Consider the following 14,065-nt stretch of genomic DNA (forward strand, 5'->3'; position numbering starts at 1 on the left):
CCTAAAGATAAACTTTCTCTTTTTCTCTTTGTTTGGGTTTTTTTTTTAACTCTGGGTAATAAGGGTAACCCGGTGCTTTACTGGAGCTGCGGCTCAGTTTGTGTGTTTCCACGGAATAAACTAATTACAACCTCTTTTTAGTCTCTTAGGAGGAACAGTTCAACTATGTAACAAAACAACTGCTTCTCTCAATTGTACTTCAGATTTGTGCTATCTCTCAATGTTAAAATGCTTCTAGGTTCCTGCTGGCAGACTTAATGTGTGTTCCTACCTTCCTACCAGTCCCAGTCTCTGTTACAGAAGATGAATTGCCAGTATTGCTTTCCAGAAATAAGAGGGACTTTGGAATCACCGTAGCAGTCATTACCACCATAGTTGCATCAGCAGCAGCAGTCGCCGCAGCAGCTGTAGCCTTGACGACATCAGTACAGTCAGCAACTAAGCTTAATGAAGTGGTCCAGCAGACAGCTACTGCTCTGTCTACTCAACAAACAGTGGATCAACACCTAAAAGCAGGACTACTTTTGGTGAACCAGCGTGTGGACTTATTTCAAGAACAAATGGACCTTTTACAAGAACTGTTAAGCGTGGGGTGTATTTATCATCTGCCGGGACTGTGCATTACACCTGTAGCTTATCATAATCTTAGTTATGCAGCACATTTGTCTAAAATCATATCTACTCAGCTACGTGCCAATTGGTCTTATAAATTTGATAATCTTACTGCCATTCTTAGATCACAATTGTTAGCCTTAATTCTACTAGAGTTAATGTAGCCCCTATATCTGAAATGCAAAATTGGTTATCTTCTTCCTTCAGTTTTGTAAAGCAATGGGCAGGAATGGGAGCATTGTGTGTGTTAATGATCATTGCAATTATCTTCCTCACACGCTTTATCATGCGTATACGCCAAGTTCATGCCAGAGATCGCATCATTTTCCATCAAGCCATGATGGCCTTAGAGGCTGGCAGCTCTCCTCGTCTGGCTGAGCATGCTGGATCAGTAGTCAATGACGGGTAAGGAAGGAGGTAACCACGTACCGACCTAAGACAGGAGCTGTAGCATGCTCTGCAGTTATCCGATGACGGGTAAGGACGATGGTTGACCACTCCGCCTAAGACAGGCACGATCCCGAGCCAGCATCTTTTAATAAATAAAAAAGGGGGAGCTGTCGGGGTACCGCAGACCCCCAGCCCTTCGGCGTGGCCAAGATGGCGCCTGGCAAGGTGCCAAGGAAGTGCTGAGAACAAAACCAGGTACCTCCAGCAGACTAATACTCTCTGCCAACAAGTGGCGTTATTTGAGGAAGTTAATGTGAGTGGTCATGGGTCCTCGTGGACACTGCATGATTGCTATATCCACACTATTGTGCTCCATTACTGTCCATGCTTTCCCCTCATGATCTATAAGCTGATTGGTTGTTGTATGTAATGTAAGGCGCTTGCAAGAGCGGCCCGCCACTGCTGGCCAGCCAGAAGAAGTAACTGCTAGCAGAAAATAAAGAACTTGCCCTGATCCGGTTTCGTGTTTCTCTGCGGGCAGGGGACGCGATAAGAGGAGGAGCTGAGTGGCGAGCTGTTTGAACTCAGAACGACTGCTCCAGAACACTGGTGGCCTTCATGGAGGAGGAGAGTGGTAGGACGCTTGGTCTAGGAGTGACTGCATCAGAGCCACAGGAGGAGGAGGCGAGTGGTGAGTTGATTGGACTAAAAGCGACCGCTCCTGAACACCAGTGGTCTGCCTGGAGGAGGAGCATGGTAGGTCAATTGGTCTCGGAGCCACTGCTCCTGAATACCCAGGGGGCTACCCCAAGGAAGAGGAGGAGAAACAGGATGGGTCACTTGGACTTGGAGTGACTGCCTAGGGCTACGGGGGGTTGGCGGGAGGAGGAGACCCAAAGTGAGTTGTTTGGACTCCTAGTGACTGCATCAGAAACCGGGAGGCTGTCTGGTAGAGGAGGTGTGTGGTGGGTCTCTGGGTCTTGGAGCTATTGTATGGGGCTCCAGGTGGTGGCTCAGAGGAGGGCTGCAAAGCCAGGCGATTGGTGCAGAGCAGGGTCCCAGGAGCTAGGTGGCTTCTTGCTGGAAGAGTCTCACAGAGACATGCCTAGGGGCAGAGTGAAGTTTCCAGGGCTGCGGGCAGATTCTCTGGGAGAGGCAGCCTAAGGAGACTCGCCTGTGAAGGGTGAGGCTCCCAGACACAGGAGGTAGGTCAGGGCCCCTGGGATCGTTGCAGAGGAAGACAGCCCAGCCCAGGCGGTAGCTGTAGATTGAGGGGAACCTCTAGGAGGGCAACTGACCAGTGAGACGTCCCCACCGAGTAAGTCTCCCGGATGGGGGAGGTTTTCCCACAGGGACGGTAAAACCAGAGACACAGGAACAAACAGGACTTGCCTCAGCCCGCAGCCTAGTTCCCCATTGGATGACCATTGGTCAACAAGTGGAGGCACCTCTGCCCACTAGCAGGGAATATATGCCACCTGAGGGTCACCACTCCTAGAGAGGCAGCTTCTTCATGGAGCTCTGCATTATCAACCTCCTCCAAGACTTCAGGCTACTGAAGGATAAGAGGGGATATACTAGCAATCTTCAGGGACATTATAAGTTGATAGAGGAAATCTGCAATATCTTAATGACCCACTGATTCCTGAACAATATGAGAAAACAAGGGAAGAAAATGCCCCAAACAAATCTAGATGTTACATCAATAAAATCCAACGCCAGCATGGCAGAAGAAATGACAGAAAGGGAGTTCAGAATGTACATAATTAAAATGATTAGGGAAGTAAACAATGAGATGAAAGAGCAAATGCAGACATTGAACAATAGCACCAATCGACAGTAACAGAGCAAAGTCAGGAAGCAAAACATCATTTCAATAGAGTTAGAGATATTGAAAAAAACCAAACAGAAATCCTTGAAATGAAGGAAACAATAAACCAAATTAAGAACTCCAAAGAAAGCATAACCAATAGGATAGAACAGCTGGAAGACAGAACTTCAGTTATTGAAGACAAAATATTTAACCTCGAAAAAAAAAGTTGAACAAACAGAGAAGATGGTGAGAAATCATGAACAGAATCTCCAAAAACTGTGGGATTTCATGAAAAGGCCAAATTTGAGAATTATTGGGATTGAGGAAGGCTTAGAGAAACAAACCAAAGGAATGAACAATCTGTTTGAAGAAATAATATCAGAAAATTTCCCAAATCTGAAGAATGAAATGGAAAATCAAGTTCAAGAGGCTTATAGGACTCCAAATACACAAAATTACAACAGACCCACACCAAGGCACATTATAATGAAAATACCTAACATACAAAATAAAGAAAGAATTTTAAAGGTTGTGACAGAAAAGAACCAAATTACATTCAGGGGGAAGCCAATATGGATATCAGCAGATTTTTCAATCCAGACCCTGAAAGCTAGAAGGGCCTAGAATAACATTTTTCAAGCTCTGAAAGAAAATGGATGCCAACCAAGAATCTTATACCCAGCAAAACTTACCTTCAAATTTGACGATGAAATAAAATCATTCCATGATAAACAAAAGCTAAAAGAATTTACAAAAAGAGCCAGCATTACAGATCATTCTCAGCAAAATATTTCATGAGGAAGAGATAAAAAACAAAGAAGCAAATCAGCAAAGGGAGGAATTATCCTAAAGGAACTGTCAAATAAATGAGGAACCAAGATGTGTCAAAAATTTTAAATATGAACCAAATGACCGGGAATAAAAAGCATATCTCAATAATAACCCTGAATGTTAATGGCCTGAATTCATCAATCAAAAGACATAGACTGGCAGATTGGATTAAAAGAAAGATCCAACAATATGTTGCCTGCAAGAGACTCACCTCATAGAAAGAGATACCCATAGACTAAAGGTGAAAGGATGGGGAAAACATACCAGGCACATGGACTCAGCAAAAAGCTGGAGTATCCATCCTCATTTCAGATAATGTGGACTTCAAGCCAATGTTAGTCAGGAGGGATAGAGAAGGATATTTCATACTGCTTAGGGGAACCATAAATCAGCAAGATATAACAATCATAAACATTTATGCCCCAAACAGTGGCTCATCCATGTATGTTAAACAAATCATTCTCAATTTTAGAAACCAAATAGACCATAACATAATAATACTAGGTGATTTTAACACACATCTCTCACCACTGGACAGATCTTCCAAACAAAAATTGAACAAAGAAACCATAGATCTCAATAACACAATCAATAATTTAGACTTAACAGACATTTATAGAATATGCCATCCAACCAAGAGCGAATACACTTTCTTCTCAGCAGCACATGGATCCTTCTCTAAAATAGACCATATATTATGTCACAAAGCTAATGTCAGCAAATACAAGAAGATAGAGACACTATCTTGTATTCTATCAGATCATAATGGATTGAAGTTACAAATTAATGAAAGAGTAAAAAACAGAAACTACTCCAACACCTGGAGATTAAACAATATGCTATTATATGATGAATGGATAACAGAAGATATTAGGAAGGAAATTAAAAATTCTTAGAGGTAATGAGAACAAAGAAATATCATATCAAAATCTCGGGACACTATGAAAGCAGTACTTAGAGGAAGATTTATTTCATGGAGCGCATTTAATAAAAGAAGTAAAACTCAAAAAATAAATGACCTAACACTACAGCTCAAAGCCCTAGAAAAAGAAGAACAGACAAACACCAAAAGTAGTAGAAGACAGGAAATAGTTAAACTGAGAGCTGAAATCAACGAAACTGAAACGAGAGAAACAATACAAAAAATTGACAAAATAAATAGTTGGTTCTTCAAAAAATAAACAAAATTGATAAACCTTTAGCCACACAAACAAAGAGAAGATGAGAAAACCCAAATCACTAAAATTCGGAATGAACAAGGAAATATCACAACACACACGACTGAAATACAAAACATATTTAGAAGCTATTTTGAAAATCTATACTCCAAAAAATAGATAATTTTGAAGACATCAACAGATTTCTAGAGACATATGAATTGCCTAAACTGAATGAGGAGGACATACACAATTTAAGTAGACCAATTTCAAGTAATGTAATAGAAGAAGTCATCAAAAGCCTTCCAACAAAGAAAAGTCCAGGACCAGAAGGATTCTCAGCCGAGTTCTACAAAACTTTTAAAGATAAGCTCATTCCAATACTTCTCAAAGTATTCCAGAAAATAGAAGAGGAGGGAACTCTCCCAAACTCATTCAATGAAGCCAATATTACCTTGATTCCTAAACCAGACAGAGACACATCGAGGAAAGAAAATTTCAGACCAATATCCTTAATGAACATCGACACAAAATTCTAAACAAAATTTTAGCAAATCGCAAACAAAAACATTTTAAAAACATAGTGCACCATGATCAAGTGGGTTTCATCCCAGGGATGCAAGGTTGGTTCAACATCAGGAAATCAATAAATGTAATTCACCATATCAATAGACTTAAAGTCAAGAATCACATGATTATTTCAATAGATGCAGAAAAAGCATTTGATAAAATACAGCACCCCTTCATGCTCAAAAAACTACAAAAAAGGGATAGTTAGAGCATTCCTTAATATTGTAAAGGCCATCTACGCTAAACCCATGGCTAATATCATTCTAAATGGTGAAAAACTGAACGCATTCCCCCTAAAAACTGGAACAAGGCAGGGATGCCCTCTTCAAAACTTCTATTCAATATCGTCCTTGAAACTCTAGCCAGAGCAATTAGACAGACCAATGAAATTAAAGGGATACGAATAGGAAAAGAAGAGCTCAAACTATCCCTATTTGCTGATGATATGATTGTATACTTAGAGGAACCAGGAAATTCCACCAGAAAACTTTTAGATCTCATAAGTGAATTCACTAAAGTTGCGGGATATAAGATCAATGCACATAAATCTAAGGCATTTTTATACATAAGTGATGAATCTTCAGAAAGAGAAATTAGGAAATCTACCCCATTCACAATAGCTTCAAAAAAACAAAGTATTTGGGAATCAATCTCATGAAAGAGGTGAAAGACCTCTACAATGAGAACTACAGAACACTAAAGAAAGAAATTAAAGAAAACCTTAGAAGATGGAAAGATCTCCCATGTTCTTGGATAGGAAGAATTAATATTGTCAAAATGGCCATACTACCAAAAGTGCTATACAGATTCAATGCAATTCCAATTAAAATCCCAATGATGTACCTTACAGAAATAGAGCAAGAAATTATGAAATTTATCTGGAAGAATAAAAAACCCAGAATAGCTAAAGCAATCCTTGTCAGAAAGAGTGAAGCAGGGGGTATCGCCATACCAGATCTTCAACTCTACTACAAAGCAATAGTAACAAAAACGGCATGGTATTGGTACCAAAATAGAAAGGTGGATCAATGGTGCAGAAGGACACGGACACAAACCCAAACAAATACAATTTTCTCATACTAGAAAAAGGGGCCAAAAATATGCAATGGAGAAAAGATAGCCTCTTCAACAAATGCTGCTGGGAGAATTGGAAATCCATATGCAACAGAATGAAACTAAACCCATATCTCTCACCATGCACGAAACTAATCTCAAAATGGATTAAGGATCTCAGAATCAGACCAGAGACCTTGCATCTTATAGAAAAAAATAGGTCCAGAGCTTCAACATGTCGGCTTAGGACCAGACTTCCTCAACAGGACTCCCATAGCACAAGAAATAAAAGCAAGAATTAATAACTGGGATAGATTCAAACTAAAAAGCTTTCTCTCAGCAAAGGAAACTATTAGCAATGCGAAGAAAGAGCCTACAGAGTGGGAGAAAATATTTGCCTAATCATACTTCAGATAGAGCACTAATCTCCAGAATCTATAAAGAACTCAAAAAACTCTACACCAAGAATGTAAATAATCCCAATTGACAAATGGGCTAAGGAAATGAATTAGACACTTCACAGAAGAAGATATACAATCAATCAACAAACATATGGAAAAATGTTCAACATCTCTAGTAATAAGAGAAATGCAAATCAAAACACCCTAAGATTCCATCTCACCCCAATTAGAATGGCAATTATCAAGAATACAAGCAACAACAGGTGTTGGCGAGGATGTGGGGAGAAAGGTACCTCTTACATTGCTGGTGGGGCTGCAAATTAGTGCAGCCACTCTGGAAAGCAGTGTGGAGATTCCTTAGAAAACTTGGAATGGAACCACCATTGACCCAGCTATCCCACTCCTTGGCCTATACCCAAAGGACTTAAAATCAGCATATTACAGAGATACAGCCACATCAATGTTCATAGCTGCTCAGTTCACAATAGCCAGATTGTGGAACCAACCTAGATGTCATTCAATTGATGAATGGATAAAGAAACTGTGGTATATATATACAATGGAATATTACTCAGCCATAAAGAATGATAAAATTTTTGCATTTTCAGGCAAATGGATGAAATTGGAGAATATCAGCTAAGTGAGATAAGCCAATCTCAAAAAACCAAAGGAAGAATGATATCGCTAATAAGTGGATGATGACACATAATGGGGGGTGGGAAGTGTTAGTGTTGGGGTTGGAGTTGGCTTTAGGGAGTGGGGCAGGAATGGGAAGGAAGGACTGTATAGAGGGAGGGGAGTGGTGGGAGTGGTGCGGAGGAAGGGAAAAATGACAGAATGAATCAAACAACATTACCCTATGTAAGTTTATGATTACACAAATGGTATGCCTTTACGCCATGTACAGACAGAGAAACAACATGTATCCCATTTGTTTACAATTAAAAAAAAAAAAGAATATCCAGTGAACCCTGGACTAAAACATTACCTTTTCTATATTTTCTTTGTATTCTTGTAGCATGCAGCAGATATTAAAGATCATTCAACCAAAAAAAAAAAGTGGAGTTGCTATTGAGTAGAACATGGTCACGAATTTCTGCAGGCCAGGCTGATTGGCTGCCCCTGGGCTTACATACATCACCATGATTGAGCCATAAAATAAGGATACCACTACCAGGTGGGAGGCACAGGTGGAGAAGGCTTTTCTCCTGCTTGAACCTCTGGGAACCTGAAGTACAGCTCGAAGGACCATAATATATGACACAAGGATGTAGAACAAAGTGATGAGCAATATCACAGCACTGAAAGTGCTACAAGTCAGAGTTGTCTTGGGAACAGGGACACATGATATGGCCAGTAATGCCCCAGGTCACACAGGTAATGATCAATGACATTTGAACCACAAAATGGAACTTGGAATATGAGGGTGGCAGGTGTCACCAACCAGAGGAAGCCACCCACCCAGCAGGCAAACACAAGGGTTCCACAGACTTTCCTGGTCATTATGACTGGATAGTGTAGTGGGCATCAGATGGCAACATACCTATCAAATGCCATGAGGGCCAGGAAGAAAAGTTCTGTGGCACAAAGTGAGAGGAAGATGTAAAACTGTAGGATGCAGCCTTTATAAGAGATTGTCTTGGTCTTGGAGAGGAAGTTGAATAACATGTTGGGCACATTGGAATTGATGTAGCAGATCTCCAGGAAAGAGAAGTTGGCCAATAAAGTATACATGGGGGTATATAGTTGCTGGTCCCACCACACAGCACAGATAATAGCACTGTTGCCCAGCAGAGTGAAGACATAGATGATGGAGAACAAAACAAAAAGGAGAATCTCTACTTCTGGGCTGCACAGGAAACCCAGGAGAATGAATTCATGAACGTTAGCAGTGATGTTACTATTACGTGGAATGTGCATTTCCTTCTCACTGATGACATGCACAGACACAACCAGAACTTTTTTTTAACTGTCTTATGTTTTACTGAGGTCTCTGTAAAAAAATCCTCAATTTATTATTGGAAATAGGCAGCATTATAAGTCAAAAATAAAACAATATTAACTTTATTCAGTGTGAGAGAATTTTATTGAAATAGTATAGTTGTAAGACATAGGAAAACCCTATTTGATATTTTACTTTAAATATTTCCTCCAGAACTTTTCCTTTTCAAATTTTAACCTGTAAAAAAGAGCAGGGGGGAGGGATAAATCTTTATTGCTCTTTATTCAGCTTTATTTAACCTGAGTTCAGCTAATAAGCTAAGGAAGAAATGTTGCCCTTGAGCCAGATTTGAATTATTTCATTGCCTACACTATCATTTTTTTCAGAATTACAAGATTCATAGGTTATCCCTATTGAACTACAATACTATAAATAATTTGTAGGTCACAACATATGCTTATTACCTAATTAGTTAAAACCCATATCCTCAGATGATTTTAGTCATCAATAGCTGACTTTTAAGAATTGCTATGATATTGTGTGGGTGTCTGAGAAATTTTTCAAAGAAGATTGTTGCAAAAGCTTTGGATTGATATCACCAATTCATTTCTGACTCACGCAGGCTATGATATTGAATTAGAAGTCTATCAAATGAGAGAGTTAATAAATAATTGACCTTTAATTCACTAATTCCTAGTCTTACTTAAGGAAAGCAGCATGTGCTTTAGAACTAATATCAATGAAGTCTTTCTCCCTTTTTTTAGGTAACAGTTTTATTGACATTAATTCATAAGACATAAAATTCATAAATTCAGTGTTTATGTATATATAAAGTATAATATACAATATGATGTTTGTATATTCCACAAACATTACCCCAATCTGATTTTAGAACATTTTCATCATCCCAGAATTAAACCCCACACTCATGAGTAGTCGCTTCCATTTCTCCCCTGGCCCATGGCAACCACAAATCCATCTGCTTTGATGTATCTGCATGTTCTGAACCTTCCATATAAATGTAATCACACAATGCATGGGTTTTTTTTCACATATAATGTCTTTATGATATAGCTATACTGTAACATTATCAGTAAATCTTCTCTGTTTTATTGCCAATATTATTTTATTATATGGATATACCACATTTTGTTTATCCATTCATCAGCTGATGAACATTTGCATTGTTTCAACTTTTGGGATATTATGAATAATGCTGCCAAGAACACTCATAATGTGTTTTGTGTGGACATGTGTTTCCTATTTTCTTGAGTATATGAGTGGAACTTCTGGGTCATATAACATTTTGAGTAACTTCAAAACAGTTTTCAAATGTTGCTGCAGTATTTTCCAATCTCACCAAAGTTTACAAGGTTCTAACTTCTCCATATCTTCCACAGTATTACAATTGTTCATCTTTTGATTGCAGCAATGCTCATAGGTGTAAAGTGAACTCACTGTGATTTTGGTTTTCATTTCCCTAATGATCAATGATACCAAGCAGTTTTTCAAGTGCGTGTTAGTCATATACATTCTTTAGAGAAATGTCTGTCTAAATCCTTTGCCTATTTGGTTTATTTATCTTTACTTACTGCTCAGCCACAAGCATTCTTTTATATTCTGGATATGAGCTCAAGTGATTTTCAAAAAGTATATCAGATCTTGTCACTTGTTACTCTCTTGCTTAGTATCCTCCAATGATTTCTGAATAAGTATAGAAAAGTTCAAAATCCTCACTCTGGTTACAAAGCCCTGCATCTTCTGACACCAGTTTGCCTCCCCAGCATCAACTCGCACTAACTTCTCACTCAGGTTGTGCATTCTAGTAAGAGCAATCTGCTTCTGCCCTGGAAATAAAGTGAGCTCATTCATATCTCAGGACCACAGCATCAGCTTCCCACCTGTATGGTTAGCACACTTTCCTTGATGGTTCCTTCTTGTCATTCAGGTCTTAATTCAAATGTTGACTTTTCAGGCAAATTTTCCTGAAAAGAAATCCTATCTAAAGAAGTTCCCCTTGGGGACAGTAGATATATGCATTCATTATTTTGATTGGGTTTATGATTTCATGGGTGTATATTTATTCAAAACTTTTTAAATTGTACACTTTAAATATATGTCATTTATTTTATATCAACTATACTTCAAGAAAGCTATTAAACATATAGCTTCCATTATAACTATACCTTCACTGTCACTATCTTATCAGACTTTGTTTTCTAAGGAGAAATTATCTCATTTCCCTCTATAGGAATAATCTACCTGAAATGACTTTCTTCTTTTTTGTTTTTCTCTTTTGGTGCTGGAGATTGAATCCAGGCCTTTGCTTAGGCTAAGCATGCACTCTACCACTGAGCCTATCCCCGGCACTTGAAATGGTCTTATTTCTTGATTTAAACATCTACTGTCTCTTACCCCACTAGAACAAAAGTGTTATGAGGGCAGGATTATTGTCCATCACTGTCACTGAAGTATCCTCAGCTCAGCTTACAATGATGTGCTCAGTAAGTATTTGGCTAATTGAATTAACAAACAGAAGTTTAGAAAAGAGACTCTGAGACAATAGGAAGGTGACTTTCTCTTCCCTCAGGTTTACCAGTACATTTTAGATTTCAGAGGATGGGATTATTATTGTTTTCCTTATTAAGAGCAGTCATCTCGAAATCTATCCTGGATGATCTCCATCATTATCATCATCATCATCATCATCATCATCATCAACAAAAGTATCATTTATGGTTCATTTAGTCTGTGACATTATTATAACATTATATATATATATATATATATATATATATATATTCTCCCATTGTTAGTGGTTGATTTTGTAACAGTATAATAATAATAATATAGTATAATGTTACTTAGTAATTACAACAAATATAGCATAACTATAAAAATAGCATCAGTAATACAATAAAAAATATTTTAGCTCCTTCTATTTGCCAGATATAATCTCATTTATTCTTCACAATAACTTTATGAAGTAGGTATTCTTTTAAAGATGTGGAATCGGAGGTTTAGAGAGGTGAATTAACTGCTCAAACCCACATAGCTGGTAAGGCAGAGATGGATCCAAACCCATGACTATGTTACTTTAAAGCTTATAACTTTCCCATCTTGCTATAGTGCTTCTGGAATATTTGTACAACACAGTGTTACCCCAGCTCATTTCAAACCCCTTAAGGCCTGAGAAAGACATTTGCCTTGAGACTCTTACTACCCACATTTTGAAATGGGTTAGAGGCGAAAGTAAGATAGACAAGAATTTAGTTGCCTGAGAATAAATCAGGATATTTAAAGCGAGGAATTTGTGCTTTATCCCAAATTTCATGTATGGCTTCATTTGACACTTAATACTTTTCTGTTAACAACTATTCTCTGAAGGCCTTGGTATGTACCTAAGTTGCTGGTCCTCATTCCTCCCCTGCCTACTAGTGAAGTGTTCTGACGAGGACAGGCTGACTGTGACAGAGCTAGGTGATCTCCCTCATCATCTGCGTCCTGATTTCGAGGACCGTTACCTTTCGTGCCAGGTGGCTGCAGGTTGTCTCCAAAGATCACCACTCCACAGGAAAGATGACCCCGGAGTCAAAGCAGCACCAGGGATCAGGCTCCCTCCACCCACCAAAAGTGACAAGCACCTCTGAGCCCAGAACCTCCCCTATCGTGACCAGGCAAATGAAATGAGAGTTCTTCCTGTCACAGCTGCTGGCTTCATTCCCATTTTGAAGAGCTTGTGGGAAGGGGATGGCAAGAGGAGGCATTCAGCCACAATCCCAGAGGAGGCTGCAGCATACCCCATTCTTCTCACAGTTCCCAGCTGGCAGGATTTCAGCTGAGTCGAGCGGCCACCAGAAGTCATTCTTGCTGTCACTGCCATCAAGGCACAGGTGGAGGCAGGCACCTATCAGTGCAGCTATTGCGGTGATACAGGTGGCTGTGGTGTTCCTGGGATCTCGTGTTTCCAATTTCAGGCTGATCTTGAACCCATTGCTTGGAGGTGTGTAGGACGGCTAGAAGCAATAGACAGGCACTGGGACTGAGCATGTTTCTCTTGGTATTTGTCCTAGGTAAAATGACCTAGAGGTGACTCCGTGATGGAGCAGGGAAGTCCCAAAGACTCTCACAAGTGAAAACACTGTAGCAAACCAGCATTTCTTGAAGTTTCCCCTGTAGTGGGGCAGCCAGCGCCCCTCTGGGCCATGCAAAAAGCACTAGATGCTGTGCCCAGAACAGTGGAGTTGGCCAGCTAAGAATGGAGAGCTCTGAAATGGAGGGTCCCCAAATAAACCTTTCCTCCCTCCATTGTTCTTGTTAGGTCTTTTGGTCACAGAAGCAAAAAAACTTCAATGCTTTTTCTTCTTGGCACTTTTCAGATGATTTACAAATTGTGTCATATTTAACTCCAGGATGTCACCAGTTTCTTGATATTGAGATGCAGACTCTGATGGTGGCTGTATTTGTATTTTCTAACCTCATTCCAGTTTATTACACTAGGCTGCACAGTCAGTGAACCAACGACTGCTTAAGGAGTTAGGAGGTTTGGGATGTATCTTGCCCACTTCTCACAAGCCAGTTTCTCTGTATGTTATTTTCTCCAACTTTTCAAGGAGCTGGTTTTTGCATATTACCATCAGCTTTACATAATGGGAAATCGTTCTTCCTTAGCACGTTGAAGAAATCTGTAGGCGCGACCGCGGGTCGGGGCGCTGGGCGACTCACTCCCTTCCCGCCTCCTTGCCATCCGCTGCTCAAGGAGCAAGTCAGGACGTGGGAATGGGGAGAGCCACCTGCCCAGCCGACCGGGCTTCTCGGCCTCTCGTTCACATTTGCTACAGCCTTTCAGCCCCATTTGCAAAATTTGCCAGTTTACTGTTTTTTAGAGTATTGCTTGCTTTACTTTTTGTTTGAATAGGTTTGTCACCCATGCACACTTTTTCCCTATGTATTTTACATTTTTCCCCTCATTTATCATTTTAAACATATAGAGTTTAGTGGGGGTAGGGGAACGGGATGCTTGCCATCTTCATATTTTCTGTGGAAAGTCACAGTGACTTTTTAAGAATGAAGAGTTGCCAGGTCTGGTGGCACACATCTGTTTTGCCAGGGCTCAGGAGACTGAGGCAAGAGGGTTGCAAGTTCAAAGTCAGTCTCAGCAACTTAGTGAGGCCCCAAGCAACTCTGTGAGACCCTGTCTCAAAATTTTAAAAAATACAAAAAGGACTGAGGATGTGGCTCATTGGTTAAGAGTCTCTGAGTTCGAGCCCCCATAAGGGGGAAAAAAGAAGAATGA

General features: G+C 39.8%; 1 protein-coding gene across 1 annotated transcript in view; it reads right to left on the reverse strand.

Annotated features, from left to right (window-relative positions):
• The window catches only part of LOC124976478 (olfactory receptor 4Q3-like), a 29,278-nt gene extending 15,654 nt beyond the window's left edge, over window positions 1-13,624 (reverse strand). Inside the window, exon 1 of the mRNA XM_047539345.1 lies at window positions 13,416-13,624. Coding sequence (XP_047395301.1) covers window positions 13,416-13,624 — 209 coding nt within the window. The remainder of the gene's footprint in view (window positions 1-13,415) is intronic.
• Between the last annotated feature and the right edge of the window lie 441 nt (window positions 13,625-14,065).

Source organism: Sciurus carolinensis, chromosome 2, assembly GCF_902686445.1.
Source record: "Sciurus carolinensis chromosome 2, mSciCar1.2, whole genome shotgun sequence".
NCBI classification, from domain to species: Eukaryota; Metazoa; Chordata; class Mammalia; order Rodentia; family Sciuridae; genus Sciurus; species Sciurus carolinensis.